Source organism: Nelumbo nucifera, chromosome 3 (assembly GCF_055504915.1).
Source record: "Nelumbo nucifera cultivar China Antique chromosome 3, China Antique-T2T, whole genome shotgun sequence".
Taxonomy (NCBI): domain Eukaryota; kingdom Viridiplantae; phylum Streptophyta; class Magnoliopsida; order Proteales; family Nelumbonaceae; genus Nelumbo; species Nelumbo nucifera.
This window is the reverse complement of record NC_142651.1, coordinates 31,830,302-31,851,285: the sequence shown is the minus strand read 5'-3', so window position 1 is coordinate 31,851,285 and position 20,984 is coordinate 31,830,302. Positions and strand designations below refer to the sequence as shown.

General features: G+C 38.0%; 3 protein-coding genes across 4 annotated transcripts; 2 read left to right on the top strand and 1 right to left on the bottom strand.

Annotated features, from left to right (window-relative positions):
• Positions 1-530: 530 nt before the first annotated feature.
• Positions 531-1,705, top strand: LOC104591350 (aquaporin TIP3-1-like). The gene is made up of 2 exons (XM_010250148.3): positions 531-870; positions 951-1,705. The coding sequence occupies exons 1-2, from the start codon at positions 735-737 to the stop codon at positions 1,580-1,582; spliced, it is 768 nt and encodes a 255-aa protein (XP_010248450.1). The 5' UTR covers positions 531-734; the 3' UTR covers positions 1,583-1,705.
• A 4,559-nt stretch (positions 1,706-6,264) lies between these two features.
• On the top strand, positions 6,265-7,605 carry LOC104591324 (aquaporin TIP3-1-like). Its single transcript, XM_010250129.3, has 2 exons — positions 6,265-6,577; positions 6,684-7,605. Exons 1-2 carry the CDS (start codon positions 6,442-6,444, stop codon positions 7,325-7,327), a joined length of 780 nt encoding a protein of 259 aa, XP_010248431.1. The 5' UTR covers positions 6,265-6,441; the 3' UTR covers positions 7,328-7,605.
• LOC104591334 (uncharacterized) lies at positions 7,527-15,663 on the bottom strand. Of its 2 annotated transcripts, XR_016083430.1 has the most exons (8): positions 15,445-15,663; positions 14,065-14,497; positions 13,438-13,557; positions 13,261-13,314; positions 11,509-11,672; positions 10,662-10,807; positions 8,203-8,379; positions 7,527-7,906 (listed from the first exon to the last, which is right to left on the bottom strand). XR_016083430.1 is itself a non-coding variant. In XM_010250134.3 (7 exons), exons 2-7 carry the CDS (start codon positions 14,461-14,463, stop codon positions 7,699-7,701), a joined length of 1,122 nt encoding a protein of 373 aa, XP_010248436.1. In that variant the 5' UTR covers positions 14,464-14,497; positions 15,445-15,639; the 3' UTR covers positions 7,527-7,698. The 2 variants fall into 2 exon arrangements, 1 of the variants encoding a protein (XP_010248436.1); XM_010250134.3 differs by lacking the exon at positions 10,662-10,807 and having other exon boundaries at positions 15,445-15,639.
• Between the last annotated feature and the right edge of the window lie 5,321 nt (positions 15,664-20,984).

Sequence of the window (20,984 nt, the reverse complement as noted above, 5' to 3'; positions counted from 1 at the left end):
AGAAAACAAGAAAACAAGAAAAAAAATAATCAAGGCCCTGTTCGTATATCATATCTCGCAGGGGGTAATTTGCCCGAGTAAACATATTATCAAAATACCAAAAAACAGACGAGGACTAAGAAAAGTTAAAAAAAAAAAAAATTGATTAATAATTAATAAGCGTTTATATATTGATACTTTTTCTTTTCTTTTTAATTTTGATTACAGGCAACGACAAAAATTCCCGACTCTACATCACAAACAAATAAGACAAATTACAAATTCAAATATGAAGCAAAATTACATCGGAATGACAGGTGGCAAATATGTGTATTCCACGATGAGGCCAGTGAACCCTTCTAATTTTCATTCTCTATTTATGAGGTACGAGTATGCAAGAATTAAAATTAGATAAGAACGAATTCAAACGAAGTAATAATAGTTGGGAACTTGTACCACTTGAGCAGCCAACACATTTCCCTACGTGTCACCTCTGTTACGTTCCAATCCCCTACGCGTCAATAAAAACTCCAAAAACAACCCATTTTCGCATTCCACATCTCTTCTTCTCTTCTTCTCTTCTTCACCAACCTCTCCTCGTCTCCGGCCCCCACTCTACATTAATACAAGACACCCACCTTCCGCTCCATTACTTCTCTCCTCCAACCTTTCCATGCTGCAGCAGTAGTATCTCTAAGCAGAACAGAAATTAGTAGAGTCAAAAACGGCTGATCTGATACCAGGCAGAAGTAGTGATGCCAGGACAACGTAGATTTGCTGTTGGAGGGTCTGAAGAGGCTACTCACCCAGAATCCCTGCGAGCCACCTTGGCTGAGTTCGTCTCCACCACAATGTTCGTCTTTGCAGGAGAAGGCTCTGTCCTCGCTCTAGGTATGTATTTGTTTAGTACGTATTTGCAAACTGTGGATCGATGTGTGTGATGTATGGATGGATGAGTTCTTCTTGTGCAGGTAAGTTATACGGAAGCCCTGGAGTAAGCTCTGCGTCTGGGCTGGTGGCAGTGGCGGTGGCGCATGCGTTCGCCCTCTTCGTGGCCGTGTCGATTGCGAGCAACATATCGGGAGGTCATGTCAACCCGGCTGTCACTTTGGGTGCGCTCGTGGGCGGACGGATCACGCTGCTGCGCGCCTTGCTCTTCTGGGTGGCTCAGCTTCTAGGGGCGATTGTGGCAGCTCTGTTGCTAAGGTTCACGACGGATGACATGAGACCGGTTGGGTTTGCGGTGGGACACGGCATTGGGGAATGGCATGCGCTTGTTCTTGAGATTGTGATGACTTTTGGGCTGGTTTACACTGTATATGCAACGGCCATTGATCCCAAGAGAGGTAGTCTGGGCACCATCGCGCCGCTGGCCATTGGGCTCATTGTGGGTGCAAACATACTTGCCGGCGGACCCTTTGATGGTGCGTCCATGAATCCAGCCCGCGCCTTTGGCCCTGCGCTTGTTGGGTGGCGCTGGAAAAACCACTGGATCTATTGGATAGGACCCCTCGTCGGTGCAGCATTAGCAGGTCTCGTGTATGAGTTTGTCATGATCCCACAACCCAACCCTCACCAGCCTTTGCCGTCGGAAGATTACTAGTGAATGATGCATGCTGTTCACTTTTCAGTTATCTCCGTTTGTCTTCTGGAGTATGTATTTGGGTCTCTGGGATTGGTGACTAGTAATTTAATTGTAATAAAATGCCACCGTCCAGTTGTCTTATTTTACTGTTTCTCAGAAAGAGAGAGAGAGAGTTTCATGCATGTTAGAAGAGTGAAGAATTAATTTCTTTTAATTTATTAGAAGATTTTAATTAGCATATCAAATAAACCAGTTTCATGAATATCGTTCCCGTTTTTAAAAGAATGCAAGCTCTGTATTTTCGGGATGTCTTCTGTTGGTGGAATAGTAATCAGAACAAAAACAAGGTGAAAGTCTAGCCTCTAGCCATCACGACAGATATATGCAAAATGGCAGCCAGGCTTAGCTTCACCGCCATTCATTCTCCACTTTCCTCTCTCTTGGATAAGCCGAGGGTAGAGAACTTTTTTTTAGACAAATCCAAGAGTAGAGACCTGAGTGTGGATCAATGGAAAAATAACAATTAAAAGCAAGTTGTTACCCCTGTTCTGGCCTGCAAACACCTAAATGTTGGTGTTGGGAGAGGTGTAAAAATACATTTCAGTCATTGAAGATTAAACCCATGAGTTTGATTATACATAGTAGATCACATTTATACATATATGCATTTTGGAAAATAGTTTTAAATTTATTTTTTTTACTAAAATCTTTGTTCTGTTTTTTCTTTCTTATTTCTTTGTCAAAAGGCATTTGGTATCGCAGTAGTGTGCATGTGTGTGGTGCTTTAGGCAAATTTAAAAATTTCAGACATTTGTGTTCCCACGAGGAACCCCTTGTCGGGATTGGGTCTCAGGGAATATGATCAAAAACCATGACCCTTGATGCTTTAATTTAATAAGGTGTAATCAAGAGACATTAGTCTCTTCAAAATAAACACTCCTTTTCATGGTGATTTTGGCCGTTTTTCATATTAAGTGTTCGCTCAAATTCATGACAGTAATACTCTTATCTTTTATTGTCTCACAAAAATTAACTTTGTTAATTGCAATTTCTCGCGTTGTATTTTAGAAACAAATTTGCATGCAATCAACAAACTCAATCAATTAAATAGGGAGAGAGAGAGAGAGAGAGAGCAGAAGAAGCAACATTGAGGGAAATAAAAGAACCACAGCATCCCAACAGATAAATGGGTATGACCAAATGCATGGCAAGCAGAAGGGTTTCTCGTTTCTCCCGTGTATATTTAGACCTTATGCGGGCTTCCAAACAATCAGATCCTATGATCCTATGATCTTGAGGAGGTTAATTGGGGTATAGAATAGCATTCTCTTCTTGAACATAGCTTTTGCTTGTGCCAACAAAAAGACAAGTTAGTAGGGCTTGGAAGAATTCAGAATAGAATGCCAGCGCCAATGGTGGGAACGTGAAACATTTGGCAATAATAGATGATATAGTTAATATCTCCTAGCTAGTCGCTTCCTAATCATCTTCTCAGGCTTATTGGAGTGAACATACCAAAAGTTCTTAATTTCTTTACTTATAGCAGCCAGGCATCGAGAACATAATAAAAACTTTGTAATCAATAGGATTAATCAAAGGAAGGAAGAAAGAAGAAAATATAGAGAAAGAGAAGAAAGAAGAGGGAAGAATGTGGGTGAGGAAAAAAACTGTTGGATTTTAATCTCATAATAGATTAAATTTAATGGGTTTGATTGGTCAATTACATGAGAAATTGTACCTGTACACTTGATTGAAAAATTAGCTTTTCTCTTACAAAATCCAGTTTTGAACTTGTTATTATAAGCTTTGTTTTTAGTATTTTAATAGGAGCTGATTTACACTCATTAGAAATAGTAGAAGAGAATATAGGGGTTTGATACCACGTAATGCATGTGTGTGCATGTGTGCGGGGCACTTTGCTCACACCCGCGTGGCTCACGAAGGGTGGTTTTGGTTTTGGTGCGATGCTGACCGTTGATCACCGTTGATGAGATCAATAGTCACGATTCGGTCAGGTATGATCAAAAGGCACAATTCAAAGTTAACAGTCATTAACTATAACTGTTAACTACTTTTTAAACAGTCACAATGTTTGAAACTGTAACTGTTCAAAGTGCCTTCTCTGAACCAGCACCTACCTTTTCTTCATACCTCTTCATAAGCTATTTAAGGAGCATGAATCAAACTTCAAAAACACACATTTTCGAAATCCACTCTCTCTCTCTCTCTCTCTCTCTTTCTCAGTCCGGTCTACTACAGTCTTACAAAAGGTTTTTCCGGAGATTCTTCAACTTTGCTGGTTGCAAATTCTCGTCCAAGGCTCTGTTGTATCTTGGGAACGGATTTTCCTGTAACCCAACAGCAAACTCATTGAAACTGAGTGGGGGCAAATAACGTTCTAAAGACAATGTTTTCAGACGCACCTCAGAGCTTCTCCTCCAAAGTTACAGTGACCCCACTTTCCAACAAAAACTTGGTTTGAATGTTGTCTGATTCTAATAAAAATCATTTTCAAATAGGGTTGATCATGTTAATGACTCATGGATCAGGTTTAGAACCTAATGATAAAAAGCAATAGCCTAGGCCTGGCCCAAACCTAGAAATATGTTGGACGAGCTGAACAAAAGAGAATGGTGGGCTCTAGGGTTGCCACGAGTCAAGTTCTTCAGGAGCTATTTGAGCTCGAGTCGAGTCCAATTTACAAGCTTGATTAATAAACGAGTTGAGCTCGAGCTAATAGGACTCGACTCGTGAGGCTCGTGAGCCAAGTTCGAATATATATAATAAAATTATAAAAAATAATATATATAATAAAAATATTATAATTCTTACTTTTTTCAATATCAAATAAAACATATTTTTATATATAATTTTTATTTTTATAAAACATTTTTTCTCAAATCAAGCTTGAGCTTACGAGTTTTTGACTCAAACCGAGCTCTTGAACTGAGCTCAAGCCTCGTACTATTCAATTCGACTCGGCTTGAATCCACCCCTAGTGGGTTCCATGCATTTTATGACTAGAGCGAGATATTATCGTTGGTTCCACAATTTACTAAAAAGCCAACAAATAAATAACTCTCCTAGTATCACCGTTCTCTTTTAATTTAAAGAGGATATAGGTGGAGCTACACTGTTATGAGGATGATTAATTTAATCTATTCATCTTCTAAAATCCTTAAAGATGCATTTGCTAGTGATGTAAATTCCAGATCGGTGTTATATTGCACTTCAATTCGATGTTGTAGACGCTTGATAGAGATGTAAATATCAATCAATGCAAAACTATAAACATGTCAACTTTTACATTGAAAATCAATGGAAAGTTTATGATGTGAAGTTTTCCTCTTTTTTTCATAAAAATTTGATGGCACTCCCCTTTCTACATCTTCGAATGTGAATTGAATATCCGTTGTTACTTGTTAGCAGCCTAAGGAAGTAGCTAAAGGACCAAATTGATAGCTTCAATACATTAAAACGTAGGGAAAGGAAAGAAAAGGCAGGAAAATTTATACAAGGTTTGTAAAGGTTTTTCTACCTTTGCCTTCAAACCAAATACAGCTTTAGGGAGAAGGTTGTTAAGAAATACAAAAAGATCGTGGAGAATAGATACTTCATGGTTAACAAGCGAATGGTAGATGTCTTGACATCAACGGAGATCTAAGGGTGATGGAGGGCTATAGGGGAGAAGCCCAACAAGCGAATCTGTTTCAGAAGGTGATACGTACTGAAGCAAAGGAGGGCAATGGTGATGGACATAGTAGTGGAGATATAGGAGAGGCACAACGCAATGGAGGTAGAGAAGAAACTAAAGAAATTGCATCAAGTGATCTTGGACATGACGGTGCTGGTGTAGAGCCAAGGAGATGTAAGAATCTGTTTAATTCGTAATTGGAATGGGAATCAAAATCCTTCAGAATCAGAATCGAAATAGTCCATTCTCATAATATATTTGATTTAAAATAGCCCATTCTGATTCTCCAGACCCCTATTCTCGCAAACCAAACGAGGCATTCATCAAGGATGGAATAGAAAAAACACTCGGAAATGGGCTTGCTTTGGGATCACCAATCACCATCCTCCTGATAAGCATATATCCTCATTATGGTCATTATCGTGTAGAGCCATTTTAGTGTTTATGTTGTTCTGCGTCAAATGTAGAACAGTAGTCACCAAATACAGTATAAGAGGTTATTCATAATTTATATTAGGTTTAAAAATTGAACCCGTTCAAATAAAAAAAAAAAAAATTGAATGAAAGAGAAAAGAAAAGCAAAACATGAAATGAAAGAAAGATCAAGAAAAATAATGATTAATAATAAATATTTATAAATTGATACTTTCTCTTTTTTTTTTAATTTGTATTGCACCCAACGACAAAAAATCCTGATTCTACGATCACTTAAATTTTCTTCTCACAAATTCAAATATAAAGCAAAAAATACAGAATAAATTGGATCCGAATGACAGGTGGCCTGCAACCAAATATGCCTATTTCATTCACGATGAGGTGAACCCCTGTAATTATCATTTTGTGGGCATGCAAGAAGATTAGATAAGAACGCATTCAAACGAAATAATAATAGTTGGAAACTTGGAGTACATGAGCAGCTAACACATTTCCCTACGTGTCACTTTTGTTACGTACCAATCTCTTACGCGTCAATAAAAACTCCAAAAACAATCCTTTTTCGCATTCCACATCTCTGCTCTTCTTCTCCTTCTCCCCGTCTCCCCTACTCTACAAGACACCCCCCACCTTCCTCTCCAACCTTCCCATGTTGCGGTACTGTCTCTAAGAAGAAGAAAAAAAAGAATTAGAAGAACAACTGCTGTCAAAACGGTTGATACCCGGCAGTAGTTCTAGGGTTGCAGTGATGCCGGGACAACGTAAATTTGCTGTTGGAGGGTCTGAAGAGGCCACACACCCTGATTCCTTACGAGCCGCCTTGGCCGAGTTCGTCTCCACCACAATGTTCGTCTTTGCTGGAGAAGGCTCTGTCCTCGCTCTAGGTATGCATGTTTGAGTTTGATGCGCTTGTTACTTATATTTTGCAAACTGTGCATGTCCGTGAATGTACGTGATACATGGATGGATGGATGAGTTCTTCTTGTGCAGGTAAGTTATACGGAATCCCTGGAGTAAGCTCTGGGTCTGGACTGGTGGCAGTGGCGCTGGCGCATGCGTTCGCCCTCTTCGTGGCCGTGTCGATTGCGAGTAACATATCCGGAGGTCATGTCAACCCGGCTGTCACTTTGGGTGCGCTCGTGGGCGGACGGATCACGCTCCTGCGCGCCTTGCTCTTCTGGGTGGCTCAGCTTCTAGGAGCGATTGTGGCAGCTCTCTTGCTAAGGTTCACAACGGATGACATGAGACCAGTCGGGTTTGCGGTGGGACCTGGCATTGGGCAATTGCATGCGCTTGTTCTTGAGGTTGTGATGACTTTTGGGTTGGTTTACACTGTTTATGCAACTGCCTTAGATCCCAAGAGAGGTCCTCTGGGCACCATCGCGCCGCTGGCCATTGGTCTCATCGTGGGTGCTAACATACTTGCTGGAGGACCCTTTGATGGTGCGTCCATGAATCCAGCCCGCGCCTTCGGCCCTGCGCTTGTTGGGTGGCATTGGAAAAACCACTGGATCTATTGGATAGGACCCCTCGTCGGTGCAGCATTAGCAGGTCTCGTGTATGAGTTCGTAATGATCCCACAAGCCAACCCACATCCACATGCTCACCAGCCCTTGGCCTCGGAAGATTACTAGTGAATGAATGATGCATTCTGTTTACTTTTCAGTTCCCTCTGTTTGTCTTCTAGAGTATGTATTTACGTCTCTGAGACTGGTGAGTTGTAAACTGTAATAAATGCCAGCCTCCTTGTCTTCTTTTATGGTCGGGTGTTTTGTGTGTCTACTTGGTCTCAGGTATAGAGAGAGAGAGAAAGAGAGAGAATTCCATGAAAAATTACTAGGAAACATTGAGGTAATATCTTTTATTAGAAGATTTTAGCATCTATGAATCAAATAAACCAGTTTCGGACTTATTCCAATTTGCTAAAGAGAATTATAAGTATGAATTAATTAATGAAAATAAAAGATAATAACAAAAAGAACAAAACAAAGGACACGGGTTCCCCCTATCGCGTATAAAACCTGGCAACCCAAGGCGCAAGCTCTGTATTTTCGGGATCTCTTCTGTTGGTGGAATAGTAATCAGACCAAAAACAAGGTGAGAGTCTATCAACCAGGCTTCTGTCACTATAGATGCAAAATGGCAGCCAACCTTCACCGCCATTCATTCTCCTCTTCCTTTCCCTTGGATAAGCTAAGGGTGCTTGTATGTATCTGCAGGAGAGACCTGAATGAAATTAGGAAGCTAAAGCAGAAATAAGCTAGCTTAACACACACTACAGTGGGTCAATAGAGAAACAACAATTAAAGCAAGTTGTTAGTCCTGTTGAGAGGAGTGTGCCTGCAAACACCATACTGTGAGGAGAGGAGCTGATGAATTTTCTACAAGTGCAGTCTAGCAACGACATAATACAAGCAATAGGTATCCTATCATTTGATGGGTGATGCTTTGTGCCATACTGCCATTACCGAATAGAAAGCAGAAGCAACATTGAGGAGGGTGCAAATACCTGATGCCATCAACCACAGCATCCCAGCAGAAATGGGTATGACCGAACACATGGCAAGCAGAAGGGTTCCCGTTTCTCCCATGTATAGACCTTAAGCGAGCTTCCAAACAATCAGATCCTATGATCTTGGGAAGGTTGGGGTAGAATAGCATTCTCTTCTCTGGACATAGCTCTTGCCTGTGCCAACAAATAGACAAGTCAGTTTACATGCCAGCGCAAATGAAATGGTGGAAACGTGAACATTGGCGTGAATAGATGATGTCGTTAATATCTCCTGGTCGCTTCCTAATCATCTTCAACATGGCAAAAGTTTTAAATTTCTTTACATATGGCAACCAGGCACCAAGAACATAGACTAAAAACTTTGTCGACTAACAAAAAAAGGAGTAAAAAACAAATCTGAATCAATAGGATTGATGCAAAGGAAGAAGAAGGAAGTTTTTAATTTCTTTACATATAACAACCAGGCACCAAGCAAGAACATAAACTAAAAACTTGTCGAATGACAAAAAAGAGTAAAAAAACAAATCTGAATCAATAGGATTGATGTAAAGGAAGGAGGAAGAGAGAAGAGACTAGGGAGAAAGAGAAGAAAGAAGAAGAACGTGCGAGGAGCAAAAAAATTGTTGGGGATTCACTTGTATTTATATCAATAAAATAGGACATTTACAATGACCAACATAAATGAATAAAGAGGGGAAAAAACGTTTAACCCCATGTAAATAAACAAATCGCATATCAACACTCTCTCTAAATTAGGAATAGATATTGATCATTCCCTATTGGCATAAATTTGCTTCTATCTTAGATTTGATAATACTAGTTCAAGATATTGGCCAACTGCAGGTTAAAAGAAAAAAGTAAGCAGATTTAACCAGATGCAGCACTTTTCCGAATAAAATGCCAATCAATCTCAGTTTAGTTATCACACCATAGCATCAGTCGCTCTTCAAAATCAACTCCCAACTCTCCAAGTAATGATTTCAACCATAAAGTTTCAGACACCATGACCCATAGACCAATATTCTGCTTTAGCATTGAAACTGAGTATTTCTTTTTGGGAAGCTTGCTGATCTCAACCATAAAGTTTCAGACGCCATGACCATAGACCAATATTCTTCTTGAGCATTGAAACTGAGTATTTCTTTTTGGGAGGCTTGCCTAAATAGAATAAACATTTATGATTTGATTCAGAAAAAGTTCAAAGGCAGATTATGTATCTCCCCCCATGTCTGTCCTCTTTGCCTCAGTAATGGAGAGACAGTTGAACACATTCTCCACTGTCCTGTCACGAGGAAGGTGTGGTATTATTTCCTAAACCTAGTTGGATACAGTTGGGTGTTCCCGGAGAAGGTGGAGGACCTCCTGTGGCAATGGCAAGGCAGAGGATTAGGAAAAAGATGAAGATTGTACTGGAATACGGTGATTCATGCAGTGTTCTGGGGCATATGGGAAAAAGAAACAACAGAATATTTGAAAACAAAGCTAGAAATTCCGAAGACCTAATTTCCTACATTATTTTCTTATGTAATCTTAGGGTGGTTAATTCTGGAGTGTTCAAAGGCTTTTTCTTAAATGACCTTCAAAGAAACATTTTAGAGATCCTACACTTCCCCAAAGAATGAATGATCACTAGACATTATTCTAGAGAGGGAGTGATGACACTAAACTTTGATGGTAGTGCCCAAGGATCTACAGGTCAAGCAGAAATTGGGGGTGTAATCCAAGGGGAAGGGGGGAATACCTACTGGGCTTTTAGTGGTCCGATTGGGAGGGCAGATGCTACCAAGGCAGAGGTCTTGGCTGAACTTACAGGAATTTGTGTTGCCAAAAGGCTAGGCTTATCCTCTTTAACCATTGAAGGTTATTCAGCAAATACTAAAGCTTGGTTAAAGGAGAAGGAAGGAGGGCCTTGGAGGCTGGCACACTTGCTAGCTGAAGCCAGAGATATCTTGGACTCAATGAATGTGAAGCTGGGTTGGATTCCTAGGGAACTAAACACTGTTTCTGATAGCCTAGCAAAGTCAGGGGGGACGGCTAGTACCACCAATTAAGGCCTAATAACCTAACGTAGACCACCTGTTATCGATACATCTAGCTTAATCTGCATTAGAGAAGCTTCTATTTTCATATAACCAGATGTTCTGTATAAAACTCCTTTGCCAAGATTCCTCTTCCAATAGGCCAATAGCCCATCAATAGCTGTGTTCATCTTCTCATGAAACGAGTAAATTTTTGTTTTTTTACTCTTCCAAGACACCAAAATACCACCAACAAAGGCCCAATTACCTAACGTAGACCACCTGTTATCAATACATCTAGCTCAATCTGCATTAGAGTAAACTTCTATTTTCATCCAGCTCGATCATTCAGTTATGATATGTAATCATTTGTAACGGCCTACGGCCTTTAAATAGACCTGAATGAATAAAGAATGGTGTCTTTGGAAATCAAACAACCTTCTCTTCTGCATTCAGGAAGAAATCCCCTATGAGCGGTCAGATCACCATAGCTCGGGGAAACACCAACCGCTGTTCTTGGAAACGAAAGGAGGTGCGTGACAAATAGCTGCAAGATGAACCTCCTTGATTCATGCATAGATTCTCTAATAACACAAACAACATATTATATGTTTTTTGGCAATAAATAAAAAATAAAATTTTATTAATCAAATAAAAGAATATATCTGAAGTCGGTGATGATCACTCAAGACATGAAAAATAAAAAAGTAGATTATTTTCATCTCTCAAGGTCAAGAACTAAAACAGACTAAAAATTTCAATAAAAAAAAAAACTTCATTTGTAATTCCTCAAATTCTGGAAGAAGCAAGACCCACACCCTAAACCCCTTTCCACATAAGAAAACAACTTGATCTTTGTGTTTTGACTGGCCATCCACCAAGTAGGAGGAATTCTCTGGATTGACTACCTGTTCAATCCTCCAGTCCACATCAGCCCTATGTCCTACCTTTTGTTAGTGTTTTTCAACAAATAATATTATACTAGAAATATAACATGGTTGTTTGGGGCTCAAATTTCTCCCATCAATGGAGCATGGCTAGAGGAACATGTAGGGCCATGTTGGGCCGAAAATCAATTTTCCACATAGAAAATTCCTATGTAATTCATCCGTCTTTACTAAATGACCTGAATATAACACCCACTGCCTATATGTATGCATGTCAAGTATGAAAGATTGATTTAATACTAGGGTTACCAACCTCCATAGAAGCTTCAATAAGATATCTATGAGCTTTATGAAGTTTGAACATATAAATGATAATATCCAACAACTAAAAAACTAACCTTGGAAGAAAGTGAGAAAATGTAATTGTTTGACTACAAGTCCTCTGTATTTCTTTGATTGGTTCACTATTCTTATCATTCATAGCATCAAAGTATAATGCAAGGGAAAGATCTTTGCTCGAAAGTCTCCCAGGCCATTTGCATGCACGAAAGTCTTTACATGCCTGCACACACCATCAGATAAAGATTTTGGCATTAGAAAAGGCCACAAAATCTGATATCTAGGTTCCCTAAAACCAAAGCTTCTAATTCTAAAATATAATCCACCAGTTTCTCTGGGTAATAGAGATAAATATTTCAAAACAGATATAGATAACCAACAATTCCTAATAACTAAATAAGAAAATGGTTTTGAATAACACATCATCATCATCATCATCCAAGCCTTATCCCAACTAAACGGGGTCAGCTACATTAATCCTGTTTGACCATTCCATTCTGTTAAAATGGTTAAAAAACTGACTTCTTATATCAAGTTTCATCAGGCATTCAAGACCCATTTGTAAGTCTGTGGGCCTTATTTTCCGTTCTACTGATCTATATTTGTGCTTGGGAACATTGTTGTACTGTAGCTTGTATACACTGCATCATTATATATAACATTTGTCCATTATTTTTAAGAGAGGTACATGATGTAGAGAGTCTGTAGGTTGATCCTTAATTTCTGTTGTATTGATCTATATTTGTGCTTGGTAGTATTGTTGCAATATAGCTTGTATATACTATATCACTATTGACAGCATTTGTCTATTATTTGTAAGAGAGGGACATAATGGTCCTTTCTCATACTTTTAAATTACTAATATATAAATCCTTCTTTTTGGGGTATGATCATTATTAGACACACCCAAACAACTTCAGAAGCTTCACTAAAAACTTTACCGGATTTCTTCTGGTCCCATTTCCACTCTAACCCAACCCCAGATAAACTTTTCCTAACTATTCATGGCTGGTGGAATGAGGCATCTTTTTTTTTTTTTTTTTTGATAAGTTGGAATGAAGCATCTTTCAACATCTCGCTCTATCAAAAGACATATCTTCTGTTAAATCAAAAGTATTCAGATACATTGGAGGAATGGAATAAAAAAATGACACAATGTAGTGAAGATGTCTTGCATTTCTACCACATTTTACTGGAGTGTTTATGAGGAACAAAAAACGCTTATTATAGCGAAGTAATTAACAAAAGAAATGAGAATTCAAGAAAAAAGTAGTTGAGAACCACCTTAACAAAAACAAGTTCTCAATCAGAGACTTTACGACATATACGAAATTCCTATACATCATCAATTATAATGCCCTACATGAAGCACAAGTCAAAACCAAATGAAGCCATACCAACATCTTTGACAACAGTAAGTGCTCACTGCTCAGTATCATCAGATAGGAGTTGACAACTGCAGCTTTAAAACTATTGGATTTACCAGTAGCAAGCTCTCAGTAATTAACATTATATAGCATATTGTATGTTCACCAGGGACTGGAGTTTGTAGATACTTTCATACTTTGCATTACAACATTTTTACAAGTAACAGAAAGACTTTATTAAACAGTCAAAAAAGCAAGAAAGAGTATAAGAATACTTTTCATTGCAATTCTCTCAGTAGATAATGGAAACAGAAAGAGATCATTACAACCTTGCCTACATCAAAGTTCAAACAACACCAAATGGTAGAATATTCAATACCATCAGCAGTCATGCTGATCAAAGACTTTAAAATTCTCTTAATAGGAGAAAGGAAAGTGAATCACCATCTCCAGAAGAGGAACACGGATGCCTTCAATGTCCTTCTCTCTATCAAAACTCTACAAAATCAATGGCTCCACTCAGTAGATGGACATCAAAATTATGCCTCACTTTGACCAAACTACTTGTATTCCACAAAATGAGACATAAAAAATTTACAATTTATTGTCATCATCTGTCACCTCATGATACCAAGAGAACAAAGGAATGATCCCAATGTCATCCACAATCCTCGGACTGGTTTCTACTCCAAGGCCTCTACACGCATCAAGCAATGCATTCAACTTTTCAAGTGAACCAAGCTGACAAGTATAAAATCAAATTCAATCTTCAGAATGGCATTTCTCTTTAAGTAGTCATATAAGCATCACTTGCAGAGAAAACTGAAAATATGAGCTTTGGCAGGTACCTTGTTGCAAACCACATATTGTTAGAAAACTACTAAGGAACAAAACATTTTGACATCAATGCATACCACTGGCACTGGAAGTCCAGAACTAGAACCGTTAGGCACCATCTGATATAAAGCAAATCAGATACATACATATAAAGAATTCGAACTTATTATGGTCAACATAAGCTCTAAAATCTGGGTAAATGATAAATATACAAGAGAATGCCAAGATTTGTAACTATTATTAATGAGAAAAATGGCATATTTACAAAATATTGCATTCAAATGACCTAGATAAAGAGCATTCTCTTCTTTGTGAACACCATAAGATATTATCATTAAGCTGATATGTTATTCGATAAAATAGAAAGGAAAATTAGCCATGGAGAAAGTTAGCAGACCATAAGTTCCTTACAAACTTGTTTCCCTCCCTTCGGCACCAAAGATCATGGTTTCCAGGTACAAAGAACACATGGTGGAATCGATCCTTTAATAGAGACATTGTCAAAACAAAATTCTTGTATGTCTCTGCTACATCACCCGCAACAATGAGAACATCTTTCTTATATCTTACGGTCGATAAGCATTTCACCCAAGCCATGTTTTCTGAGTAATCTGTGTGCAAGTCAGAGAGTACAAAAACTCGCAAACTGGCTGCATCTCTGTGATCAGGAGGCAATATCTGAGTCCTCTGAACGCACAACCTCTTTATGTCTCTTCTGTTTCTTTTGTGGATGAAATGATCAGAAATGCATTTGGGTAATCTGGATTGTTGATGTAAACTCAGATAAGATGGGGACAACCCCACCACCATGAGGACACAACAGGAACTGTCAACGGCTTCTTTCCTATAACAATTATGATGTAAGTCCACCGTTTCAAAAAATAAATCATCTAATTACATAATTAGAGCATAAACATTTTAGAAGTGTTTACTATTTAGCACACTGAATTAAAACAACCAGAAAACAGGGAATAAAATCAGCAAATACCAGACACGGAAAGGGGAGAATAATAAGAAAAAACGGAAAAAAAGAAGCTCAATCAGGAGACTGGAATAATCTCTGGTTGACGATGAATATTATTGATAGCCAAGGAAAAATAAAAGAAACCCACAGTCGAAACCCAACACATTTAAAAATAAATTGAAATTTCGTCAACAACATGAAATTTTACTCCAAAACTCTCTCTTTTTTCTTCTTCTTTTTTGGGGGGTAGGGGGTGGGGGCGTAAGAAGACGGGAAGAAGAACTTGTTACAATTTATATAAGATTTTCAGAAAACCCATGACCTTAAATGCTGAAACCGTGATGAGCAAGAAAAGAAAATCTCAGGAGATCCACCAAACAACAAAATCTGAAATTTTCAGGACTACCAGAAAACCCAGAGATAAGAAATGGGCTTTTTAGCAAAGAGATGAATGTAATTCCCAGAAACCAGGAAACCTAGAGACGAGGATTTTGAAGAAAATATAAGAAAACTTTGAAGGTGAAGACGCTAGAAAACTCACGGAAATTTACAACTCAAAGTTAGTGAAGCAGTAATTTGCAGACAGCACATGAAAATTACAATTAGAAAAGAAAAACAAACAGAAAGAATATATCTATTAAGTAGAGAAAATTTCAGAAGAGAAAACTAAGAACATGAAAATTTTAAAGCTGAAATTTAGCAAACTTGGGAAGAAATTCGTGGAAAAAAAAGAATAACATGATGAAACGACTGCATCACTCCAGCTACAACCAAGAAAAGACAAGGCTTTACTTCCTAATCAACAAAGAGAGAACCGTAAAAATTACCTTTTTTTGGATGAGATGGACTGTGAAGTGAAAGTCGTTCGAACTTGAAGCTAAGCCTCAAACTTGAATCATATGATACAAGGAAAAGAAACTCAAGAGAAATGAGGAGGGCAGTGATATCGGAAATACAGGTAATGGAAGAGCTTTGACCAATCAAAAGTACCCCGTAAATTTTGATGAATAGTAACTGATTGATCACCTCCAGTTGATTGGCTGTAAGCTTTTCCGGATTTCCTCCTCACAGCTCATGGCAGCCGTGCATTGGGCACATCCGATTAACATTTGTGCAGGTACAAGTCTAATCCAGATTCGCTCCTCACACCAAGTCACAGCTCATCGCAGCCGTGAATTGGGACAAATGTTGACTAATGTAAGAAATAAACGTTGATTCTATAATTTGGTTGAGAAATTGGACAGTGTGTTCTCTACCACATCAAATTGTCATAGCAGTCATAGCAGAATAGATATCGGATTCAGGCAGAGAGCATAGTCGGTTCGAACACTGTTCGAACAGTCTTTATAGCCTTGCATCAAGAATATCTCCGTACTTTTATGCTTTATTTTATAGGGAAATATTTCCCATGCAAGGCTATGATAGTTGTTGGAATAAACTTTGCTCTGACTGAATCCTATAATCCTATTTCACATCACACCCACATAAGCGTTTTGCAAGGTTTTATGTGAGTTTAGATGTGCTCCTCAAAGAAAGCACCTCACAACCCCATCCCATTATGTATCAAGAATATATCACATCCACATAAGCGTTTTGCAAGGTCTGATGTGAATTTTTGGATGTATTCCTCAAAGAGCGCATCTCACACGGACCTCACAACCCCATCCCATTATCTATCGGGAACATCTACCATCCTCATGGTGAGATGTTCACAATGGGATGGGACTGTGAGGTCTACGTGAGATATGCTTTTTGAGAAACAGATCCTAATTCGTGTGGTATAGTTTGGTATGGTTTAGGCCATACTTTGTGTTTTGATTCTATGTATCTCATATATACAATGTAAAATAATTTATATTATTAATCAAGAGTAATATTTTTTTGGGCTTTTAAGCAAAATGTAAATTAATCATATAAATTAAATTAGCATGTGATCAATTATTAACCATCACCAATACAAATTAATAAAACATTAGAATATAAGTTGAAAAGTTAATATTGAATAAAAAATTAAAAGTAATATAAAAATATAAAACACATACATAAAATAACTAATACAGATGATAAATAATTACTAAAAATTAATCTAGAAATATGTAAAATGAAAAAAGTGAAATTTAAAAAGATGAATATTACTAATTACATACAAGACATAATTTAAAAAGATATCGTGTCAAATAATAATAATAATCCCCTGTGGCGTGGTGACTAGACCTGTTCATGGGCAGGGTCGGGCTTTTACTCTTCATTAATGAAAATTTGTTAGGGCCGAGCCCGACCCCGACCCGACCAACAGGCCTACAACTTGGGCTCGAGCCGGGCCCTGATAAAAAGCCCGAAGCCCGAGGACTCACCGCTGGTGATTGTGTTCGCCGGAGCTGAGTTCGCGATGACTGTGAGCTACGACCTGCGATTTTAACAGTGATCAGTTCACGTCTGAGCAAGAAAGAGAGAGAGAGAGAGAGAGAACTCACCGCCGCCGGGCCGGCCCATGAACAAGTCTAATGGTGACAACCACAATATTGACCTATTGCCGATATTTTGCTTTGTCACACCACAACCGAACATCTGAATTAAATATGGCATGGTTTGAAACCCACTATATCGTGGGTTTACCGCACAATCGAACACTACCTAAAACCCATTTTTAGTTAAAACCATGGACCCCAAAGCATGGTTTTTAAAACTGGACCGGACTGGACAGTCGAACCGAAAAAACCCTGACCAAGGTAAATTCATACTCTGGTTCACTTTTGCTTGTGTTTGGCAACATTACATTTATGCATTGACAAATAACAGAAAATACATTTTAATGTGCATATGTGCATTCAAGTGAGCTTTTGATAAAAATAAAAAACGCATATGCTTTATTGGAATTTGTATTTGCATTTATTACAACTAAAAATCTATTTGGTAATTTGTTAGTGTAAAACTAACCCAACTTTGCAATTTATATGGACCGTTTTACACTCTACATATTTGCATTCGCCTTTATTTGCATCATTTCCAAACGCAACCTTAGGGTCTCTTCGGTTTGTAATTGGAACCAGAAATAAGTCTAGAATGGGAATGGAAATTAGGCCCCATTTGGTTTGTTTGGTTCAGACAGTAATGGGAATGGAAGTTAGGCCCCATTTGGTTTGTAGGAATAAGAGTCTGGAATCAAAATTAAAATGGGCTATTCTAGTTCGAACTATTTGGTTGGGTGGAATAGGAATCCTGTTTTCATTCTTTCTGGAATGGCATTTTCCTCATTTGAGGGAATGGCCATTCCTTGCCCCTAGGGGTGGCCACGAGCCGATCTTCTCATGAGCTATTCGAGGTCAGCTCGGCTCGATTTAAACTAAGCTTCAAGTCGAGTTCAAGCCTGATATATAGGCTCGTTTGCTAATCAAGCTAAGCTTGAGCCTAGTGAAGCTCGGCTCGTGAGGCTCGCAAACCTAGTATAATAAATAAATATTTTTTTTATTATATACATACATACATATAAATATATATAATAAATACTTTTTATTATATAATAATAATTTATATATAATATTTTTATTTTTATGTATAATAGTAAATAATTTTTGTAATTCTTATTTTTTTGTATGTAAAATAAAAAAAAAATTATTTTTATATGTATACTTCTTATTTTTTAGAAAAAAACTTGGCTTGCAGTCGAGCTCAAACTTGCAAGCTTTGAATTGAGCCGAGCTCGAGCTCGAGCCTAACATAGTTTTAGCGAGCCAAGCTCAAATAGCCAAATATTTGGCTCAGTTCGGCTCGAATCCACCCCAACCTGCCCCTCACTTGGGAATGAAATCTCATTCTTGATGATTCTAATTCTCATTCTTATTCCTGTCTGAACCAAATAGACTATGGGAATATACCACTCTGATTCCGATTTCGACTATGAACCAAACGAACCCTTCGAATCAGATGAATGGAATGTCATTCCCAAGTGAGGGGCAAGGAATGGCTATTCCCTCAAATGGGGGAATGCCATTCCACCAAGAATAAGAATGGAATTCTAATTCTGCCCAACCAAACAGTTGGAATCAGAATAGGTCATTATGATTCCAATTCTATACCTACGAAGCAAATGGGCCCTTAGCTCAAATGGAGGCTTGTCCGTTGGAGTGGGGATTTTATGGGAAATCATCTTTTTTTTCAAGATTGATTCCATTATCAAAATTTTCGAGTTTGGAGGCTGAAATTCTTGCTTTTTGTCATGGCATCTGTTTTGCTTTAGATGTCTCTTCTCATCGGGTAATCATTGAAGGTGGTGGACTTTATATGTGAAACCCTCTTAAAGGTTTTGCAAGACTCGCCTTCATCCACCAATTTAACCATTGTTAAAGGAAAGCTATGTTGGGCAGTAGAGACAGCTATGAATGCTGAACCCAGAGCTTTAGTAAGCGCCCTGGAAGCAACTTTAAATACTAACCTTACCAATTTGATTATTCACTCTGACTCTCAAAAACTCATAAACCTTTTGATTAGTATGAAAAATCCTATGACATGGAGCAACTTCATTGGTCTCACATCAACAATCTAATCAAGCATTTCCAATTTATATTTTTTGTTCAACTAACGCAGAACCAAGTTGTTCAAATTTTTGCTTATTTAAACTGCATTTGGAATCGGTGTAAAACCAAGTTGTTCAACTGACGTATTACACTGAACCATGAAAGTGACTGTTGCTTTTTGAAAATAGCGATGGATAGAAGAGTGTAAAGTTTTACATCGATAAAATCAATATAGTTTTTACATTAATTATTGATGTAAAATTTTAGAGCTAATGAGGTTTTACATCGATTATCGACGTAAAACTCTACTTCATCCACATGCACGCAAAACTGAATCAGAGTAGAATTTTACGTCGATAATAATTATACTCTCTTTCCAAACGTTTATAAAACCGAACCGATGTAAATGTAAAATGGCTATAAAACCAAACGTTTATAATAGTTACATCGGTTCTTGATTTACAACACATCCAAATGCAGCCTTACCTTCTAAATTTAAAGTGGCTATAAGCTACAATTCTGTACTCAACTATCACGTTCAGTTTATCGATGACTGAAACTGCTTCCTTTTCTTTGCTAAAAAAATAACTAAAGCAACCGTGAAGACTGGAGCATCCAGGCCATCGTTGCTGATTGCACTAGTTATCTTTCTTGCCTTCCTTTCTACTCGGATACACAATGTCAATGTCAAGAGAAGTAGAGAACAGCGATGAAAGCTGTGGATTTCCTATAGCTAATTATGCTCTTTCTTGTATTAGACCATGTAAATAGTCTATCTGTTGAGAGATTCTCTACAGCCTTGTATCTTCCGGTTCAATTAATTGAGGGGGTGTTTGGTACTAGGGCCCAAAAAAATTGTAGTACGTTCCAGGCCACTGGGCATTGTGGTCAGTGTTCTATATTGTGGCTATGTGGTGTGTTCCAAAGCCTTGAGATTTGGAATGCACAAATTATTATTAAAATCTTACAAATCATTGTTTGATGAGTGTTTCAAGGTGTGATGGGTTTTGGAACACGATATTTTGGTGTGGTGAAAATATTGCACTATATTTAATTCCAAAACACATCATAGGTCGGTCCAAAACGTAAAAGAACACCATTCTCTATGGTGTGCTGTAGAATCAAATCCCCATTTCTTTTTTAGGTAAGTTACTTATTTAGGTAAATGCAATTGACTGGGTAAGTTTTTCCTCGGAAACACTTACCAGGTAAGTGCATTTACCCATGTTCTTTTATTTCCTAGGTAAATAAGGTAATGACCATTTTAGCCATAAAATCCATTATTAAAAGGGGCATTTTTGTTCCATTCAAGTGTTAGCAACTTTCCCCCTAGGTGGGAAAGTTATTTACCCACCTAAGAAATGGATATCACTTACCCGGGTAAGTGATACCGGTAAGTGATACCCAGGAAAGTAAATTTTCCCTGGTCCCCACATAAATCTGAAAAATGAACATGGGATTCTTGGTCAATGGAAACCAAAATCCCATTGACCAACATTCCCCCCTCTCAAAATCCAAAAAAAGAACACCCCCCAAGTGAAATGAGCCACAGCCATGCTATAGAACACCCTTTGAATTGAAGGAATTTGTGCAGTTATTCACTTCAAAAAAATGCTTTAGCTAGGGAAGATAAAATTAGAAATAGATTTTTGTGTGGGTGGGACTCTCCACCTTTTTTGGACTTTCCACCTGTGCGGGTAGAACAATTTGTATCATTCCCAGTATTATAATTTAATAGTTTTTTTTTTATCTATCAAAACAATTTTTTTTTGCACTATATTGCAACTTGGCCTAGTTTTTATCGACCCTCTTAATCATCGTCATCATTACCATCATCATCCAAGCCTTATCCC

Excerpts from the sequence above, each read along its gene's own strand:
- LOC104591324 (XM_010250129.3), top strand. The coding sequence starts at position 6,442 with ATGCCGGGACAACGTAAATTTGCTGTTGGAGGGTCTGAAGAGGCCACA. Across the intron at positions 6,578-6,683 it reads AGGCTCTGTCCTCGCTCTAG|GTAAGTTATACGGAATCCCT; the intron begins GTATGCATGTTT and ends CTTCTTGTGCAG.
- LOC104591350 (XM_010250148.3), top strand. The coding sequence starts at position 735 with ATGCCAGGACAACGTAGATTTGCTGTTGGAGGGTCTGAAGAGGCTACT. Across the intron at positions 871-950 it reads AGGCTCTGTCCTCGCTCTAG|GTAAGTTATACGGAAGCCCT; the intron begins GTATGTATTTGT and ends CTTCTTGTGCAG.
- LOC104591334 (XM_010250134.3), bottom strand. The coding sequence starts at position 14,463 with ATGGTGGTGGGGTTGTCCCCATCTTATCTGAGTTTACATCAACAATCC. Across the intron at positions 13,558-14,064 it reads GAAGGGAGGGAAACAAGTTT|CTTGGTTCACTTGAAAAGTT; the intron begins GTAAGGAACTTA and ends TATACTTGTCAG. Across the intron at positions 11,673-13,260 it reads GTGTTCCTCTTCTGGAGATG|GCATGTAAAGACTTTCGTGC; the intron begins GTGATTCACTTT and ends TGGTGTGTGCAG.